The 21,630-nt window shown below is 39.2% G+C and overlaps 1 protein-coding gene across 1 annotated transcript in view; it reads left to right on the forward strand.

Moving 5' to 3' along the window:
• LOC140238537 (mesenchyme-specific cell surface glycoprotein-like) overlaps window positions 1-21,286 on the forward strand; it is a 30,021-nt gene extending 8,735 nt beyond the window's left edge. The window contains exons 2-12 of the mRNA XM_072318440.1: window positions 10,148-10,366; window positions 10,862-11,694; window positions 13,012-13,253; window positions 13,814-13,958; window positions 14,589-14,700; window positions 15,330-15,527; window positions 16,131-16,199; window positions 17,364-17,626; window positions 18,495-18,712; window positions 19,531-19,664; window positions 20,673-21,286. Of these exons, the coding sequence (XP_072174541.1) occupies window positions 10,148-10,366; window positions 10,862-11,694; window positions 13,012-13,253; window positions 13,814-13,958; window positions 14,589-14,700; window positions 15,330-15,527; window positions 16,131-16,199; window positions 17,364-17,626; window positions 18,495-18,712; window positions 19,531-19,664; window positions 20,673-20,755 (2,516 nt within the window). The 3' untranslated portion in view covers window positions 20,756-21,286. The remainder of the gene's footprint in view (window positions 1-10,147; window positions 10,367-10,861; window positions 11,695-13,011; window positions 13,254-13,813; window positions 13,959-14,588; window positions 14,701-15,329; window positions 15,528-16,130; window positions 16,200-17,363; window positions 17,627-18,494; window positions 18,713-19,530; window positions 19,665-20,672) is intronic.
• Window positions 21,287-21,630: the final 344 nt, after the last annotated feature.

A 21,630-nucleotide genomic window follows, 5' to 3' on the forward strand; every position in this document is an offset into this window, starting at 1 on the left:
AACAAGAAATCATGATTCTTTCCCTTAAAAAGATTACATGACGGATTCTCCAAAATCCTAGAAAACAGAGCTACTGTCCAATAGGCCTTACTGGATATTCTGAGAAATTTTGTGAAAAGAAGATGAAATTCTCCAACGTTTGTGATCATTTCAAGAGAGCAACAAACAGCGATGGCTCAAAAGGAGAACTCGGGCCGTTTTACTTCAGCCATATATATCTACTGCTTTACTTCTAAAACGGCAAAAGTCTGTGGCTTGGATAGAAATAGCTGACATTTGGCCTTTTTAAAACTAATCTCGTCAGAAGAACCACTCTCTCTGTATTTCCGTACGCCGATGAAATTTGAAGGTCTAATGTGAACCCGTCAAACTGAACCCAGTCGAAAACAAAAAATAACACCAACACAAAGTTGACCTTATTTAGGAAACCCCGAAGCTAAGAACGTTCTTTAAAAAATAATTTACGCAGACAAAATCTCGACGAAATCACCACTCCACAGATCACCTCTGACGAGAGCGGCTGTTCAGCCTAATGCGTCACCCCTGTCGTAATGGAGATACTGATACAAACTTACCAGATGGGACATCTAAATACTAATCGGGCCCAGGAGCATGCTAGAATGATACAAACGGCTTAATCAGGTTAAACCACTAGATAGAAACATTCTACACCGTCCAGTTATAAGTATACACCTGTGCAATGCTGTAAGATACCCAGTTGAGAGCATGTTTTTGCTAACTCTTCATCTGACTGGATTATGAGCTCCCCAATATTTCGAAATCTTAATGGCAAGGTTAAATCAATGCTTCTTTGGGGACTATATATTTCATCCCTGTGATTTAGAATGGAAAAAGTTGACAGTTCTCAGGGTATGAAAAGTCATTTGATGAATTAGGTCTTCCGCATAGCGAAGGTACACTTTCCGTTAGAAATTAAGTGAGGGAGGGGAAGCATCGTCTCAAACCATTACTACGAAGGACGATTCAAATAAATATGACATATACGTTATTGATAACTGAACGATTTACAACCCCTTCAGATGATTGAGAATAACGTGATCTGTCAAAGAGTTTCGTTGCAAACCCTTGTATGGTCTGACACTCACACAATACAGGTAGCTCCTATAATGTTAAGGTGACATGCCTTGAAATGGTGTTAATCTAGCCATATCCAGGAAGGGCGTGTACTGGGAGAAAGTGTCCGTGTATAGTTTAACACCTTTAAAGCCGTAAGCCATATCTATTTCAGGGATTCCAGTTTGCAACCATTCCATTTTTGCTCTGAGTTTTGCGTTTAAACAAAAAGAGAAAAGAGAAATTAAGTTAAATGTTCTCGTAGTTGCATATCGTTGAACAATTGATCTACGGTTGTTAAGGTTCCATTACATATTCATGATTTCCTTCAATTCAGTTGTACTTTATTCCCATCCAACAACAGCGGATATACATCTTGAAATGAGATAAATGTTAAAGCACAGACACTCTTCACTGAGCTGTGTGTACCAGCATGATGTGGTGTCAATGAATCTAATCTATTCTCATCTAATCTTATGTGTATTGCCATTCCTTTCTGAAATATATTTAAGAATGACAATGATATTGGAATTTCTGTAATTATCTGAATAGTGTCAGCACTCGCATTACCATGGCCAGGTCAAAGTGCAGGTAGCGATCGGAAATAGCTGTGTTTTTATATTTTCTATCGATGTCCATAATAGATGCTATATTCACCCGTTTAAGAGCGAATAGACATAGTGTGGTTAGTTTTTCCCTGAGCCATATCTCCACCGATGTTCACTTGAAAATCTTAATCTTCTTAGATGCAATGAAAGTGAGGGGGATAATCCCACCGACCACCGGTAAATCCTTCCCACCTTAACACGAGGTTGATCCAGACTGCATGGTGTTTACTCACTCCGTCCCAGCACAGGAGGAATCAATTCAAGCCTCGACTTACACGAAAGTTATTGCACTATGAAAAGATCAGTGTTTACGTCAATTACGACCTGTGCTATGTTTACATGTTTAGTCTTCTACGCATTTCTTACACCATGTACATGTACATGTTCAAGAAAAAAGAAACCACATTAGTATGGTTTGACTTACCTTCCAAAATGATATAGCGCCAAAAGGAGTGACATAAAAATCCAAAGTGGCTAATGTTATCATGAATTTTGTGTATTCTATTTTTGCAACTTGCCAGTGACAAAGTCTAGTTTAGTCGTTTAATCTCCGACTAATAATGCACTCTTTATCGTTATTATATAGACTCCTAATTTCATATTTATGTTTGTGATTTTTGTTTTTGCTTTTACCGTAAATCGGTAGTCAACCGTGAAAACTTGGAAATGAATTCTAAAGTAATGGTTACACCTGCTCGTCTTGAAATAAAAAATAAAAAAAAAACTTATGGTAATTTGGATTTTCTTTTTATTCGTCTTAGAAAAATTCTCCTAAAAACACCTGAAAAAGATTCTGTATTCCGCATTACGATAGCAAGATGTATACACACAGGCAACGTTTCTTCGTTATCAGTCTGCAGAAGATGTGGCTTATGATCTTCTGTTGAGTCACATTAGGGCACGTCAAATACATTTTTGAGCCCTGTATAAATCATCCATCTTCTAGGTCATGGGGTGGATTTCTGTGCAGTCTGCTCTCCTAAAACTTGCGAGCAAGCTTCTGACGACAGCCTTCATTCGCACAAGGTCATGAGATGCCTCTTGAGTTGACTACATTCAATATCGACAAGTCCATCGCCTATACTCGATTGGTCTCACAGTGGTAAATGTTGGCATGTTGGTGTCAAGTATGAAACATTTTCTGCGTCGCTTGATTCAAGATGGAGTTGAATGAATGGTTGCCTCTGTGATTCTAAAGAAGGAAGTAACAGAAAAAAAAAACACTTTCGATCATTGTAACAAACTATTGAGGACGAATAATTCCTGTATAGCTATCATGTCTACTTATAAGTGGACAACTATCTGACAATAACAGTTTGAAGTCTACGTAGGCCTATCTCTTTCGGTGAGAGACGAGGAGGTTATTATTGGGGGGTGTAAATTGGAACTTTGAATGGACCGAAAATGGACCGCGCCTGGGACCATGGAGTGCTAGTCAATACCACGTCATGCACTTGGCAACTCCACCCCTCCGCAGTTCAAGTGAGATCACACAACAGGTGGACTTGTGGGATTGTTGCTGTTTCGTTTCACTCTTTATGGAAGCATGCTATAAATATAGACAGATGAATTGACTTTAAAGGCATGATTTCACTGCGGTCACTGTGAGGGAAGCTCATCAACGGAATTCGTTAATTTCATCGCCGTTGCATTGCCGGTATAGAGAAGACACTGGAAATGGCAGCTGTAGTTGGGACAAACAGACAGACAGACAGGAAAACAACATGAAAATCACAGGAAATTGGCTAGAGCACAAACAAATGTACAAAACCATGCAAAAGTGGAATTCTTGAAAATAAAGTGCGAAGTGTGATGCAGACTTTAAATTCCAAGTACATCTGTTCATTTATTTCATTATTAATTTCATTCTTTTCATTTCATTTATTATATTTCTAACAAAATTTCAATTGCAATTAAACATTTGAATACTAAGTAGGCCTACGCCTAATTACACAACTTTAACAACTTCTTGTTAGAAACTCTAACGTGCATGCGTCCGCGACGAAATCATCGCCAAGCCATGAAGGTTAACATGGAAGGAAGAGTATGCGGAAGGACCCGGATGTAACTCCCCTGTAGATACAAACCCTGAGAACACTTAACGACTATCATTGACCTCGTAAAAGTCACACATTCGGAAATTATGCTCGCTGCACGTGCATTTAAAGCACTATTCTTGAAGCGTATAGTCACTATGAACCACCCCGAGGATGTGATGTCATTGCCTCGTGAGCTTTGACATCAAGTCTGCTTGCTATAAACGGACACCTCTGCGTTTACGCGCAGTCAATTTCAATTAAATACCAAGCAGCCGTTATCTTAGACACTGATCCCGATATAATCCCTTCCTTTGTCTATCAATTGATTGAATGAATGAAGTGTCCTACAACACTATATGGCAAGATATGTTTGAGGATGTTGTAGGTATCTGCTTGAGGTGGCAGTTTGGTAGATGAGACATAGTTCGAAAACAACGAATTGTCTTTTTCTGTTCAGATCGGTATACGAGTGACATGAAAATCAGTGTCAGTCTTGTGCAGATTCAAACAATGAAGTGCAAATTGGTGTTATCATATACATAGTTACATTCAAGTAGGTGATATTCTTTTATCCTTTAATATTCGTTTCTGCAGTAAGTATGCATGACGTTGTGGGATTAGAATTAGAAGAACTTTTTAGTAACAGAGCAGTATCATTCGCGACAATTAAAAAGACGATTTAAGTAATTGTCTTGTGAACGTTGATACTCATTACGAAAATAGACGACGCGCCTGTACTATGTTTAAATAAATCCATTGTTCACATCATGTAACAAAATCACATTTCTAAAATGACAAAAACATGATTATCACGCTAGGAAAGTTCAATCAGTTAATTCGTGTCTAGGATAATGAAGGTGACATAAACAATGGATCATCTCTTTGTCAGAGTCACATGAAATTTGAATTCACTGTCATCTATACTGGATCATTAGACTATTTCTCCTTCATGCCCTTTCCCATGATAAATTCTTCAAATCCAGGCTTAATCAGGAAACGCGGTAAACTTATATTACTGTCAGCATCCATACATCTTGAAATACAATATACACTAACAAAACCATGCTTAAACAATTGTTTTGGGAACTGAACTTTGTTTTAGGATTTAGCATACGGAAACTTGGTATTACCTCCCTAATGAAATTTGTAATTGTCCATCACGCAAGAAGTCGTATGGTCTCATGGGTAAAATCCTTATTGTTGTTACAAGAATCCCGATGATTTTGTTACATTGTTTCGATTATTCTCAGCGTCATTTTGTTTAATACGGACGGTGGCCACGACCTTATTGTTCAATCATCCTTCACACATAACGCCATGAAACGTTCTGCCGTATTCCGAGCTTTCAATCTGACAAGTTACCAGAATGTCATCCTGGTCATCCTGGTCATTAAAAGTGTGCATATAAAAACGCGGCAATAAGCTGCTTTATCAACAACAAAAAATAATAATAATAAGCTCACCATGTTTTTCCCCTCAAGTGATCGCTTTCTCCTTTGTATCGTTTGCTACCCCCCCCCCCCCAAAAAAAAAAAAAACTTATGGATCAGTAATTTCAGAGGATTTTAATTTCTCTAGATTCTTCGGGATAGATTTTTGCATAGATTCCAATTGTCATTACATCGGTCAGTGCCAGTGGACAAACCTGAAAAAGAACCATCTTCCAAAATAAAATCATGCATACCTTCACTCCGGAAGACGTCAAACAGGTGACGCGGTTAGGAGCTTTCAGATCAAGTTCATAAATAGATCTCTCCATGTTTTTTGTCGAGGACTTCAATGATTAAGAGTGCCAACATGTCCAGACAGGTGAAGCAGGCCTATTTTACAATTCGTCACAGCATAATGGAACTCCATGCAGAGTTCAGTGGACTGTGGACATGATTTGAAACAAAATTGTGCATTCTGTTATATCGCTGAGCATAAAACAATAACATGGAAACGTTGAATTCAGACTTAATGAAATGATATGTCTTGCCATCAGTTAAACACATTTTCTTTTATCGCATTGTCATTATATTTTCTTATGGACGAGCCCCACTCAAAAAACAAAAACAAAACAAAAACAAAAAACAAAACATAGCCACCCTCAAGATTAAACAAGCAAGACATACAAGAGAAAAGGGGCCCAAGACAAATCATGGCATGGAATAGTCCCCCTGACACATTCACTGAGGCAGAAATGTTGAAAATGTTCTCTAAAAGTGAAGTAGGGAAAAGTCGTCTGGATTCAACACTTCCTCCTCACGTCAGCTCCAAGGAAAGAGGGTTACAAAGTGCTGGGGGTGGGGTATTATTTGGGAGTTAAAGAGCGTTAAAGAGAGTTACATGCCACTAACCAACAGTACACTGTCTTGAGAGGATTGTGATGTCCTGCAGAAGAGTGTAACCTACTGTCCCTGAGGCTTGACATCAGACCCTCGAAGAGTTTGAGACTTTGCACACTCTATTCAGTGCTATTCCTGTCAGCAGTGGCTTTAACAGACCCACACTGTAGTCTTATGATGTTTTCTCCCTATTTCTGAACTATTTCTGAACTCCCTGACCATCTGTGATTGATGAATATCAGGTCTCGTCATCTTTGTCCTCGTTTCCTTCTGTATTATATAACCATTCAATCATCTTTCTTTTTCTTTTTTTGTAGTTGACTCGATGGTTAGTTCCAATAAGGTATTTGGCAGTAGGGCCTACAGGTCATCACTAATTCAAGGAATTCAAGGATTTAAGGAAAGTAAATACATCGCTATGATGATGCTACAATTTTATTAAAAAAAATGGTCATAACAATCATCATGAAGACACTTACCTTCATCACGATATTTCTTGGTAATTGTTATCATTTTGATGTTGTTGCATAAATGCTGTTTCATAAATGGCTATCTTTGTCAGTGTTGACGACGTATATAGTGTTGTTCCCTTAATGTCTGCGTTGTGGAAGGCTTTGGTTAATTTGCTGGTTAACCACGTAGACTGTTTTGCTGATGAGTGCGAGCTTATTCAGGATGAGTTGGTTCCTTTCAGGAACGCTTTCATTCGAGAAGAATCTACGTGGTGTACCACTGTGGTAGATTTTTTCCCCAGTATTCTTGTTCCTTTATCAACATTGTGATGCTATCAATAATTATCCTTCAAAACTTAACATGGCAAAATTTTCGGGGTGAGATGAATTCGAGGTATTTCTTCTATGACTTCATCATTTTTTTTTTCTCCTTGGCGGGGGGGGGGGGTGGGGGATTGCTCTCTCTGATTTCCCTTATCTATTCTTCTTTCCTCGACACTGATTCTGAATCATTTTCGAGGTTGAATTCTCCGAGAAGGACATTGGTTCCATGCCATTTTGTGCCATGATGGACGTAACCTCTTCGTTGAGAAAGAAAACCTCGTATTGTTGGGGTTGCTACTATCCCCTGTCTCTCATTTTAACCCCTCCCTCCCTTTAAAACTTTCTCCACCCTCCTCCCATGGTTACGTCTTTCTATATTTCTCACTTTTCTTCCTCTATCCTCAGTGATCCTACACACACATCTTTGTGAAACCATTGTAAATGTTTTACAAAGATTTTGTTACGCGTGTAGTATAAGCTGCACTTTTGTATTGCTCCATTGTCACTTGGTTAGGTTTTCTTTAAATTTGTCACACCCATGTAAATCGTTTTGATTTGATTTGAATAGCAAAATAAATACAAACAAACGAACGAACGAACACACACCTTATACCGCTCATCCCTAGCGATGTGCTAAAATGGATTACTCGTGGGAGACGTAACGGAGAAGAACGCCGCGAAATAAGATACACTGTATGCCCTGTACATGATAACATTATCCTTTTGGACAGGGCTTCGGATGCAGACGGGATTTGCGGTGCACGGTTTCCTGCGGTGCTGAAGTGATTTACTTTGTAACGTTGTATGCACATCCGAAATGTTATATGAAAGTGTCCTGGTGAAAAGCTTTCCTCCCACTTGAAAGGAAAGAAAAACAGTTTCGTATAGTTTTGTTTTGATATTTTTAATAACACATTGTATAATGTGTTGTTAACTGATTGCACGCCATAATTAGAACCCAATGCGGATATGCTTTTGAATCTATTGAAATGAAGATATTAGAAACATGTTAGGATGAGGAAACTACAGGGAGATGGAACTTTCGAAGTTAGAAATATTAATGCTCTTGAGCTAAAAAAAAAAAAAAAAAATGTTCCCCCTTTAACGACCAAAACTACATTAAAAATTTCGGTAAACAAAATTTATACCAGGATTTAGGCTTTGTTTGGACTTACCACCTGTACATACCTGTAACTCGTACATAACCACAAACGTGATAATCCTGTCTATCAGTCTTCAGTTTGTGATGCTTGAATGATTGTTTTCTTTCTTTCTCTTTCTTTCTTTTATTCTCATTTTCACAGATACTGCAATTTAGATATTTGAATGTTTTAATCTATTGGACCAAATATTTCTCCAAGGAGCTTATTCTTAGAAATCACTGCATTTCTTCATTGTCTTTTATTATTTTTAATATACTATTTACCAATTAATTCAATGAAAAATTATTTCGCAAAAGTTCGTCTGTTTGCAGTTCTTATTGTTGGTATTGTTTAGCATTAAATGTATCCTAGTCTTTTAGTTATTTAGTCAATATCTTTAAACGGAAATGAAACGAATGAAAGTGGGATATGGTCCTTATCGATGAGATATGAGAATGAATGTCTGAAAAAAGGAAGTAGTGTATAACCTCACGACGTATATTTGATACTACTTAAGTCTTCAAAAGTTTTTACCCAGGAAAAAAGAGAAAAGGATTCAGTCAAACTCATTCTTTTTTTCCCTGTCTCCCTTTCATTCTTTGCTCTACTTAACCGCGCCCAATTGGGTTGCTACTCTACATACCGTAGCTCCACCTTTAGGTGTCTAATTAGAGTCGGAAGGACATGATTAGCAGGGCCTGAATGCGAGTCAGACCTGGGGATAAATTGACCTGTCCCTCAGCGGTCTCACGGTGATAGACAAATTAAGTGCCCGTGTAATTATCACAGCAAATTGGGTGTTTTTGGACGTGTCTCACAATTCCTTGCTCCCAGCAAATCCTTAACATGTCTAGATGCTACGGTCTTATTTTCTCCAAGTACTCAGGGTTAGGGTGAGGGTTGTAATATAGGGTTTTAGGTCCAGTTTGATGTGAGGATTATGATTAGGTTAATAAGGGTTCTGTTTGAGGGTATGGAATTTATGTTTAGCTTAGCGTGCAGATATATCATGAGAGCAATATTGTCGCAGGAGCAACTGTCATGGAATAGAAACAACAGCCTTAGCTATCCTCTGATTGATATACATGAGTGCAGAATTTCTTCCAGGTTTCAGGTACAAGGGTCGACATGAGGAAGTTGACAATATTGTTAACAGCATTTATTTCACTGAACTAATAAGAAAATTGCTAAAATGCTGGGTGTGCAAAATCATTATATACCGTATATACATAACACTGTTGGTCTTATACAGACAATGTAGATCCCATTTTTTGTTCCTCTTATTTCTTCTAGTTATAATGACCACACAAAGACTACCTCCTTGCCCGAAAAACAACTGTTAATCTGTACTTAATCGTGCATGCAGAACGTACGGTATCTGTAGTTGGATTCTTGGCAAAAATAAGCTATCCAACACGTTTTTCGAATCAGTTAATCAGGTCAATTGGCCGGCATCTCAGTTTTGTGCGAAAGTTTTGCATTTGTAGTGTAAACCTTGAAATATCGCCAGACTCGTAGTTATGTTTACAAGCACTCATCCCTCATCATACATCATCACCATACGAAAATAAAACTGACTGTGCTCAAAATATAATTGTACATTCCTTCCTGGTGATTGGGCATGGAATCTGTACATAAAAAATCATTTTAAATAACTATAATTCAACAGATCGATGTATCACTCAAACAGCTTTATCTGACGTCCTTGGACTGCAGCCAAGAATACTAAAGAAAATTCTGCAGTTACCTGCACATGGCCCCATGGTAGAGATTACAACCAGTAGGCGTAATAATTATGTCCTATCTAAAGTGATCACGTTTGGGGTGCACAAAGTTAACTATTATTTCTCCAGTACTTCAAGTTTTTCTGTGATAGCACCGTGGCTGAATTGGCATCTTTCGTGGTGTTTGTGCTGTTGTTCTTTTTCTTGTTGTTGTCAATGATTCCAACGTCGCATTTCTTTCACCATAATGTTCACAGTTAGAGGATGTTTCCAGTATACATTTTTTTCAATCAAAATTTTATGGGCCAATATTGCTTGTAATTTCTCACGAAACACTAATGAATAATGAGATTCAACTTTACAGTCTTCTTTGTACGGGAATGGTGCAAAAAGTAAACGCGACGAGGCATATTTAACTAAATTCAAACTGTTCATTTCTCATCTATTGATTTTTCAGGAAAGAAATGGATTCACGTTGTGGACTTTGCAGACGTCCACTACCCTAAAATCCTCGACAAATTCGAGTCGCCGCGCCCACTCACCGACATCAAAGAATGCGGACAGTTCGTCGCCTGGGCGATCGAGGGAGAACAGGTTACCGACCCCGGCATGGTTGTCCTCTACAACAAGTTTTCTAGGGGATCCAGGCAATGGACCAAAAGATGCGAATTCCAAGGTAAACAGGGCCGATAATGGTGAAACTCAAAACAAAATATGTGTGTCAATAATATAGTAGATTTATTATGTCTGCATAAAGAGGGACCATACCAATATTGATGAACTTCGAAGCGTTATTCATCACAAAGTTGATGCAGTGCATATGTTGTCATCTCTATGGTTTTTGTATGAAATAAAGGCATACGTGATACGATCAGACATGCCTTGTCTTTGCTGGCTAGCTTGAGTTGAACGTAGCAAGGACTGACGGAATGGTAAAATGTTCTTTATTTTTTTGATCAGACGCTTAGAGTCACAGCAGCTTGTACCTTAAGTTTATTGTGAAGTGCCAATGATGACAACTACAATACTACCATCTAATATCATTAGATTTCTGTGGGTTTTTTTTAAACAATGGCAGTGATTTCGATAATGTTAACATGAAATTGAGGGTGACATGTACACTGTCAATTTGTAACACACTTTCGTACATATTTTCTGTCTTTAATTTCAGTGGGTTCGAAACCAAAGAGCATCAAGTTTACCAGAGACTGCTCTACCATCGTGGTGGCGAATGAAGGAGAAGCAGCAGTGGCCGGGCAGGGCAGTCAGTCTCAGTGGGTGAACCCGGAGGGGTCGGTCAGCATCATCCGTCTCTATGGAAACCGACCAAACCGGGGGCAGGGTGGTGGCCCCAATGGAGGCAATCCCACCGGGGGCAATCCCAACGGAGGCAGAAACGCATGGGGTAATGGAGGCCAAGGGGGCGGACAGGGAGGCTGGAACCAAGGAGGAGGGCAGGGTGCCAGAGGAGGGCAGGGTGCCAGAGGTGGACAAGGATGGAACGGAAGGGGGCAAAACACAGGTGGACAAAACTGGGGAGGATCAGCTGGTGGAGGGTGGAACAACAGGGGGCAAAATACAGGACAGAACGCAGGAGGTACGGGCTGGAATCAAAACACAGGGGGTGGCGGCTGGAACCAAAATGGCGGAGGAACTGGATGGAATCAAAGAGGACAGAATACAGGAGGTACGGGCTGGAACAATCAGGGTCAGACCCCCCGATGGAACTCGGGAGGGAATGGTTGGAACAATAGGGGACAAAACACTGGACGGCCTAACAATGGGAATCCAAACTGGCAAGGAGGCGGTGGTAACGGCGGCAACCCTGGTTGGCAAGGTGGTCAGGGAGTGCCAAGCACCGGAACCCCGTCCTGGCAGAGCCAGGGGCAGGGCCCGAGTTTTCAAGGGACTGGCCAAAGCCCATGGCAGAACAACAACAATCCTAGCAGAAATCCCGGCCAAGGTCCCTGGCTCCTGCACGAACTGGCACATCTAAGACGTCAGGTGATTCAACCTCCTAATGTATATTTGCTGTCTTCATCTGTGAAAAGCACCAAGATGTTGTTGTTGTTGTTGATTGTATTCAGTTCACTTCAGTTCAGTTTTTTTTTCTCCGTCAAGCAAGGAGTGAAACAAAGTGTAATATAGTACACCCCAACTCCTGTTGGAGAGAGAGAGAGAGAGAGAGAGAGGGGTGTGAGTGTATGTGTGTGTGTCTGTGTGTGTGTCTGTGTGTGTGTGTCTGTGTGGAGCTGTCGTGGCTGAGTTTTTGAGACCATCCTGGTAAGATCGCTGGCTTCCATACACGTATATGAGGTTCGAACCCCAGTCTTTCAGTACTGCCCTTTGGCAAGGCACTCTATCCACGTTGCCAAGTCTTTCGGAGGAGACGTGAAGCCGTCGGTCCAGTATTAAGGAAAGCTATACCCTTTATCCTTAAAATATCTACTTCACATCAGTTGCAGCGGGTACTGTGTCATTTTCTAATTGAGGAAACTCTTGCGTCGAGTTGTTTTTCTTGCAAATGATTGACAAATTGCCCTACATTGACGTAAATAAGCACTGAATTGATCAGTGTTTTTGTAGTAGCCATGACAAAAGAATTCATGGTACATACTCGAGTAGGATTCAAATCTACTGCAAGTTATAAGGATTAGGTCCAGCACTTGCTGTCGACTGGGAACTCGACGGTCCAGTGGATAAGACGCCAGTCCGAAGATCAGGAAGTCGTAGGTTCGAATCCTGCTCGAGTTTGTATACCAATGATTCTTCTGCCATTGCTAATGCTAAAATACTGAACTTTTTAGTGCTTACCTACGTCGACGTAGGGCACTTTGTCAATCAGTTTCAATAAAAGAATTTTGTCAATTCGAATACAATAGGTCATTCCATGGAGCCATTAACCAGACGAATAACCGGCAAGTTGATCTCTCGCGTTACTGATTGTAGCATAATGATAAGGCCAGACTCTGTCACAGCCGGATGCCATCATTCGCAAGGTTCTCAAAGCTACGTACATACTAAAAAATGATAGGATAGTGCGGTTTTTCTCCGTATACGGGTGTATTTTCATTTTTTTTAAACTCTCAATATTGTTCATATATTGAAGTAAGAATGATAATACATGTGACAACCTTGAAGGCACAGAGAGCTTGGGTTGGGTATCCACGGAAGAGAGGGAGAGTATCAAAACCTTATTCGTGCAAAATGATCAGACTGCCCATTCAAATTGAAGTATGTCATCAGATTATTCAATTGAGTGTTGCTAATACTGACGTCAAATTGATAAATCACGTTTGTTTTCTGTTGCAATTTTTGCAGAAAAGACAATATCCACCCCCTCCCCAAACTCCGCGCTGGCAGCCCCCTCAGAGGCCAACCTTCCCGCAGACCCCCGCCAGAGCTCCGGGTAGAGTTCCCGGCATGGGGCCGAATCGCCCCCGGCAAAACCCTGGTCAGCAGAATCCGCAGCAGGGCGTGACCTTTGGAAGGGGCACGTGTTCCGGAGGGGGCGGATTCAATCCAATCATCACGACCCTCGATTTCACCAAATTTAACCCTAGGTAAGCCATCCTACAATACGCAATGCATCTTCGAAATACCAATAAAGCTTGTCCCACGTTACGAGTTAAGACGACAACTTTGTATGTTGACACGTAATCCGGGTCATTTCCTGGCGATCACTTGATAAAGCAGATCCAATTAACTGGAGCTATTAACATGGATGACGACTTCGGTAGTAAGCAATAGAGGGGGAAAACAAAATACGGAAATTTAGATAATAATACAGGTTTAGGTTTATTATCAATTTGAAATCATCAAGGTTGATGCTTTGATTTCTTGTTGTTCTTGTTTGGTTGATTCATTATTCAATATTCATCGCTGTACTAATAATCGCACACATGTCAAGAGTCCAAAATGCAAAAATAATCATTATCGAATACAAACTACTGAAAGAATGAAGACATGGGAGCTATATGGGAAATCTACAGACATGCATTGATTGTAGGGCGCAGATTCACAGAAAACTGCATTATCGAATGAGTTCTCTACTTAAAATCTATAAATATTGTTGTTGATTTTTTTCCCCTTTCTCACGTTTTGTGTCGTGAATTCGACATAGTGCGGATCTCTTGACGGCACAGCTGGTGAGACACCCTTATAAAGGCCAAATGGGGGACAAGCAGGAAAACACGTTCTCACAGGGGCTCGAGCCCGAATATGTTACTCTGGACCCTACAGAAACCACGGCATACGTCAGTCTGCAGGTATATGGAATTTCACAACTGATGACAGATTTTCAAAGATTCGTGAAGTTGGAGTACCACGCTATAGCTCATTAGTCGTGTTTTGCTCTAGCTCCTTTCTTTTGTTCTATTTTTCTGTAAAGAAATCATTGTCAAAACAGCAAAACTGACATGTTATAACGACTTGTTCCAGTATACTCGGGGCAACACACTAAACACTGATCCAAGCAGCAAATCTGGAATTCAAGCGTCCCATGTTGTCATCATAACTAAGATAAAAAGATTTTGTTGATAAGACGTTGCAGCGTTGAACACTTTTGTGAGTACTTCTATTTCCGTGCACTCTTGCTTTATATCTGATACATTTCGTTTCCTATGATTTTACTTTTTTGTCTTTTCTAAAGAGACTGGGGAAGGCAGATCATTGAAAATACACCTCCTGTGCAGCGATTGCTTTGTCTGTAATGTTGATATATTTCGTTTGATTTGAGACTTTCTACACACTTAGATGCAATCGCACTTGAGACAGTTATTACTTCTGATATGAAGAGTGTAGACGAGCAATATTCTTGCCATGTGCACCCCCACAGAGTAGTGTTTTACCGCCACTAGCAATGGTAAATAAGGCTTTGTCTTGATATATCTCTACAGGAAAACAACGCCATCGCCAGTGTAGATTTGAGGACCAATCAGGTGACGGGGATCCATCCACTCGGTGCAAAGCAGTGGAAGAGATACGACTTGGATCCTAGTCCAGGCAACGGTGAGGAGAGACAGACTGTCAGAGAGTGTGGGGACAAAGAGAGAGGGACAGACAGACGGACACACAGACAGACGAAAAATAGATCTTTAACACATTTATTACCTATATCGTCGTTCATGATATCGTGGTTTGACACTGTGCCTTTGACATGTTTGAAATCAACCATAGAAATAGTCCCTATGTAATAAAAGAGGCCCCATAATGATTTTCATGACAGACTTTTTCTTGCGCGTCATTACGACGTCGCCAAAAGGAGGCGTATGTAAGAAAGTTGGATATCGGCAAGACTGTAAAACTTCGCACATCACTTATTGTTACTGCATGGAGCTTGTAGCTCCATGATTATTGTCACGTTAATACGTTAACGACAGAAAATGAGTGAAAGGGTAACATAAAAACAGTCGGACAATGTCGGAGAACCATAAAGGGATAAACGTAAGTGACTTCTGTTTCGTTGAAATCATAGGCAAAGTTTGATAGGTAATTCGCCGTTTTGCCGAAAATTGTGAATTTGATGCCCTTTCATGCATAACATGGAAAGAAATGTATCTTTACCTAAATAGTTTTTGAAATGTGTCTGAATGATAACGGTAACATGTTGTTCTATTCCTCTTTTTCGACATCCGTAGGTCGAACATTTAAGAAGTACGATATCGAGAGTTTCCGACAGCCAGATGCCATCGAGACGTACAGGACGTCAAACGGCGATACGTTCGTCATCACCGCCAACGAGGGCAAGCAACTGGAGTACACGTGCAACCTCCACGCCTGCCCGCCGGGAGGTGGAGAGTTTGTCGAATTCGAAAAGGGAGACGAGTTTCCCGAAGGTATGTTCAATCTGTACTCGAAGGCGTGTTTTCTCGTAATCATCTTTGTGTAGTACCTCTCTCTAGAGTTTGAAATCGTCTCATTTTCTGCTCATCTATCATGTCATGTCCATGTCCCTTTTGTTTGTGACTTTGTTGTTATCTAAGATGAGACGCAAATAGAATATACCGAGCAGAATATATTCTACGTGAGCTATCCTTATCAAACTAATAATAAAATAACGAATTCAGCGATTATTAAAAAATGTCTTTTCCCATGTTACGTTAATTTGGAAGTGACTGAGGTGAATAAATGAATAAATGAATGAATAAATAAAGAAGGTAATGAAGTAACGAAGAAATATACCAAAAACAAAATCATAAAAAGGAATACAATATCCAAAAGGAGATGACATGATACCTTCCATTCTTTGAATAATTTCTATATGATTCTATACTCCTGATCGCCAGCATGAAGTTCGTTCGCGCCCCTGAACCCCTTAGCCCCCCCCCCCCTTTTTGTGTTACGTGCCTGTTCTCTTTGCGTTTGTTATGACGTATATGTGTGGATCATTTGTCAATATTATGCACATAATTATGTAACGGTTTCACTTTAAATTACAGATTACTGGTTGACAGACAAACTACTACAGAGGATCACCAACGAAGAAATGTTGGATGCTTTCAGACTCGGTGAGTGCTTGGCCGAAAACAATTGACTTGCACTAGTTATCTATCGGTAATGTCTGTTACCCTATCATCCTGTCTACTGATACTAAATTCAATTTGTTGCTGTTGTGGTTGTTTGTTGTTGTTGTTGTTGTTGATGATATTATTTGTGCAACAAGATCGCTGGGCAAGGTTTCCTGTAACGATAATGTAACGCAACCTGTAATATCTATGAGGCCTATTTGGTATGAGCAGGTGCATTTAAAATGTCTTTCCTATGACATTAGGGATTCAATATAAGTAAATCAAACTGGATAGAAAAACTGGCATATTCATTCTGATCAATGGCATTTCATTCCCAACAAATTTAAAGTAGTTTACAGACAGCTCCCTCCGTTTTCAATGATTGCCAGCTCTCATACACCAGTACACGGTGCAATTCCACGTGTACTTGGTGTTCCATATTCAAGGTATAACCTCATATCTTTCAGTGGCAAAGGCCCTGTCATTATCATTACCTTACCGTGACCAGGTACCAAGTAATACACCTGGCTCAAGAGGAAGGTGGCGGGTAAAATCATCCTGTCCAAGGACGTAGGCACTTAGCTGAACTGAACTTAACTTGACGTGATTCGAACTCGGGCCCCCAACGTCCGATTGAAAGTCACGAGCCATATCCACTATGCCAACAGTGCTTTCCAAGCAGACAACTTTGCCAACAACAAACATTTTATTTCAAAGGCTGCCTAGCTCCGTCTGTTATCGATATTGGGCCGTAAAATTCCAAGACCACCGACAATCGCATTTTGGCTGTGGACGAGTTATTATTAATTTCTACTTTGATCAATCTCTACGCTGATCTTCAAACATGTCTCATAGCACTTACATTAACCATAATTTCGTAAAATACCATTTACTATTTGCACATTTTTGTGGCAAAGCATTTAATGATGATAATAATAATGATGATGATGATAATAATGATAATGATAATAATGAAAATGATAATAATAATGGGGTCTTATTTACCCAGGGTAACCTCTTCAGTGTTGCCACTGCTCTACCAGAGAGCCCTGCCGTTATTATTACCTTAGTGTTGCCAGGTACCCATTGAAGGAATAACAATTTGAACGGATAAAGGCGATGATATTTGATTGTTCATTTGCTTCTTCTCATTTTTTTTTTCAGGCAACCTTGAGTTCAGTCGAATCGATGGCCGTAGCACTGAACAGCCCTTGAAGCACGACAACGTCTACTTCTACGGCGGTCGCGGCATTTCGGCCTACCGGGTGGATCGGCGGACTGGAAACTTGACCCTGGCCTGGGACAGCGGGGACATTATCGAGAAAGCCACGGCCAAATACCTGCCAAAGATTCATAACGGCAACAACAGGGTTGGCGACCCGAGTGTGACCATGGCTAGTACCTTTGACTCGCGATCCGACCAGAGGGTACGCAAATTTGACTCTTAAAGGGGCCCTGAAATCCAAATGCATGTTGATTAGTGTCATATTAATGTGACTAACAAAAGACATGGCGAGGGAACATGCAAGTTATGCTGAGTCGAGAGGAAGGTGCATTCCATTGTCTTTTGTTAAACATTTCAGTACTTTAGCAATGATTGACAGATGAGGTCATCTCAAGAATATTAATATTGATTGGTTCGGAAGGATTTTTTTGTGGGCGTTCCCAAGTAATCTGAAGAAAAATAGAAGAAAAAAATCGTTAAAGATATATGGAATGATTCTAGATATTTGTTTCACCGCAAAAGTGATGTTGAGCGTATCATAAATCAACACAAATCAACGTGCATTTGGATTTCGGGGCCCCTTTAATTGATCCGTGTTGATATATATATATATATATATATATATATATATACATATATATGTAATATATAATTAGCAAATATTTATATCTTAACTCATAAACTAAAGTTTTGAATGTTAAGGAGTTGATAATTTATTCATAACGAGAAATGATTACTAGCAATTATAGAAACTAATTTTCATATGCCACCATGCAATGGATATAAGTATAAGTTCTTGTCCAAGACTTATAGCCCTTGCAGATGAAGTTTTTTTTTTTTTTTTTTTTTTTTTTTTGATGACCGTTACTTTTTCCCAGTAATTTCTTTCTGGTTGCCAAAAAAAAAAAAAAAAGGAAGAAAATTGTACAGCGAAAAAAAAAAGCTTTTCACCCTCAACCTACTAGCATTATATTCAGTCATTCATAAACATTGATTATTATTGATTGTGATGATCCAGTTTCTGACATGTTCTGATATTAGATATCGCTTTATATTCGATTCTTACCTAGGGTCCCGAGTGTGAATCGCTTGCAATTGGAGACGTCCAGGGAACGAAACTCATCTTCGTGGGTATCGACAGAGTTAGTGCGATCGCGATATTCAGCGTGACAAAGGGACAATCACTACCGATATTCGAATCGATCACTCGTGATGGTCATATCGATAAATCCTTTTCAGAACTGTACAGGACAAAGCGATTCGGTGATTCCGACCCCGAGTCATTAACGTAAGTGTTTGAGCTATAAAGGGACTATGTAATGCAAAATACATGTTGATTTGTATTAATTTATGATTTCCTGATCACTTATGTTGCCCAAAGAATATCAAAATATGTGCCATGTTTGTAGTATTTTTTTTTTACCAGATTTCTTCAGATTCAGAGTCTTCAGAATCCTTTCAAAATAGGAGTCTGTTTATGACATCATCTGTCAATCACTGATAAAGTACGAACATGATTTGTAACCAATGACAATGGAATCCACCTCAAGACCTCCTAGACTGAACATAACTCGTATGTTTCTTTGCAATGTTTTGTTAGTCATACTAGTCTGTTAGTAACACGGAATCATGCAGGTTTTGCTCCATCTTGGGAAAGGTGCATTCCAATGTCTTTCGCTAATCATATCAGTACATTATTTCAACAATGATTGACGGATGATGTCATTGACAGAATCCTGACAGAATCAATTGCCTACATAGATCTTCAATCTCATTCCCTTGTATCACTGTCTCTCTTACTTTTTTAAACAACGAAGCAGAGTCTTTTCAGTCTGATATGGACTTTGGCATGTAAATACACAAGAAAGAGGGCGCCATTTCTGACTGGTCCATAGTCAATACTATTCATAGCATGAATGTTGATTATATCGGCATCACATTGTATAAGTCGCACAAAGTGGAAACGATAAGGGTACAAGGGAAATTAAACATCGACTGCAGATACACAGAGTTCATGCTTGTATTTCTCTCTCATATCCTTATATATTCATATATTCATGCATTCATAACACTATATTCATATTCTTTATATTCTCAAAAAAAAAGTTTTATCCCACCTGAGAAGACCATCGACCAGAGGCCGTACCTCCTCGTGACGGGCCGAGTGAGTGGAACCGTCACCCTCTACCAAATCCGAGACGAACCGATTTGGATGTTGCTGAAGGATAACCCCAATAGCGGTGAGTCAACCGTACTCTTAACCCATAGTTTCGGATATGCGTTACTTCTCAACTATTCTTTGTATGAAACACCAGCCACCAGGGCCCCGTTTCATAAAAACTTGTTATCAATAACAAGTTACGATAGTTAAGCTACTGAAATCCTTGCATCTGATTTGCTGAGAGCAAATTTGTCAAAGAAATGTATCAGTTGTTACTGATAACAAGTTTTATGAAACGAGACCCGGGTTCCCGAGGGCGCTAGTGGGTTAAAGGAGAATTCATCTCAAGTACATTGTATGCATCTTCAGTGAATGTAGAAACTTTGATGAAACACACTTGTAAGCATTTAAGGAAAGTCAGATAATCTGTCAAAAAATGAGGAATGTTTAACGTTCTGGTAAAATCCATGCCCCTTAATCTCTCTTTTTTTTTAATGAAACGTTCATATTCCCTGGACTTGTTACTGATATCATTAGTATTATTCTCCTTGACTTCTGTAGGAGGTAAAGCAGGTGCTATGGAATTATCTTAACATTCCTTTGAAAGGTTCCATTGTTCCATTATCGCAAACTGTTGTATACCTGAATTTCGGCATTAGTTATCAACTTTATAAATATAATTCATGTGCTATCATAGATGTTGCATGTTCTGTTATGCAGCAATTTAGGTGTGCCTATTAGCATGTCGATTAGATTAAAAATTAGCTTTATAAAATGATGTTCTTTTTATCAATTATGATTTCATATAGATTTTCTTAATTGTTACGGCACTTCGGCATATTTTGAAAGTTATGAAATGATGATGGAAAGATAACTATATGTTTTACTTTCATGCTGCAGCTGCGGCGCAACATATTTTCTTTTTTTAAAATAACTTCTGACGCCTTTTCGCATACAGTCAGTAGCTCAAAGCCCAAGCTAGTTAATGTGTATGATTTCATTGCTCTATGAAAAACAAACAAGGTTGTATGCTCTTGAAATGAACGCATACTCACGACAGTATCTTTGATCTTTATTTTACTTTCAGATGTGCAACAGCTAGCCTCTCTTCCAGTCGTCCTTCTCTCAACTTTCCTGGCAATCCTTGCAAGCTGGAGAAGAATTCTCTGAGATGCCGTGAGAGACATGAATCTTCCTCGTGCTGCTATTATAATTATTCACTTACTGTCAGCGTGAAACAAAAAGAATCTACTGTATATTTTTATATTTCTTCACACGTTTTACCTTCTCACTCCAAGGTCATTGTTAATGTACATTTTCTTTTGTAATAGCGAACAACGGTCTTAAGTTTGCCAAGTCTGTATTCATCCCGTCATGGTATGCTTATCAAATTATTTAAAAACCAGACTCCATTGTCTTTGCTCGTGTCTACAACGGTCTTTGAATGGCGAATCGAGTAGAAGGTTGTATAAGAATATGTTGAGCGTATTCGTTTATTATCAACACACTTGATAATCATGAGATATAAATATATTGATATATGTATATTAGTCTTTAAAATATGTTTCAACGTCGATCACTTTATCCATCATTATACAATAGAGTCTGGTATGCATTATTTTAAAATCATCACCGGAAATTCATTATTCAGTTTATGCTTCATCGAACTTTGCCATATTTGGAATTACTTCTATTCACAGTTACGTACATAATATAAATCTTCATCTTCATTTTCTTTTTACTGATTTCATTAATTAGACTTTTTTCATTATATTTTACGCATATGATGTACATGGGCTTTTAATTACATTTGTTGAAATTGACTAGTGGTGATGAACTATCTTGGTTGTAAAAATAAAGTCGTTTAGGCATGGAGTACAAGCTAATGAAGGGAAAACAATAACGAACTATGCGGCTTCTGTACACTTGAAGATGGTATAGTGATTACACATTATTGATTAACTACATATTACGTTGCAGAAAACAAAGGATACCTCCCCTCTCAATCTACTTTTAGAAAACTCTAGGTAGCGGTAAATGTATGT

Source organism: Diadema setosum, chromosome 15 (genome assembly GCF_964275005.1).
Source record: "Diadema setosum chromosome 15, eeDiaSeto1, whole genome shotgun sequence".
Taxonomy (NCBI): Eukaryota; Metazoa; Echinodermata; class Echinoidea; order Diadematoida; family Diadematidae; genus Diadema; species Diadema setosum.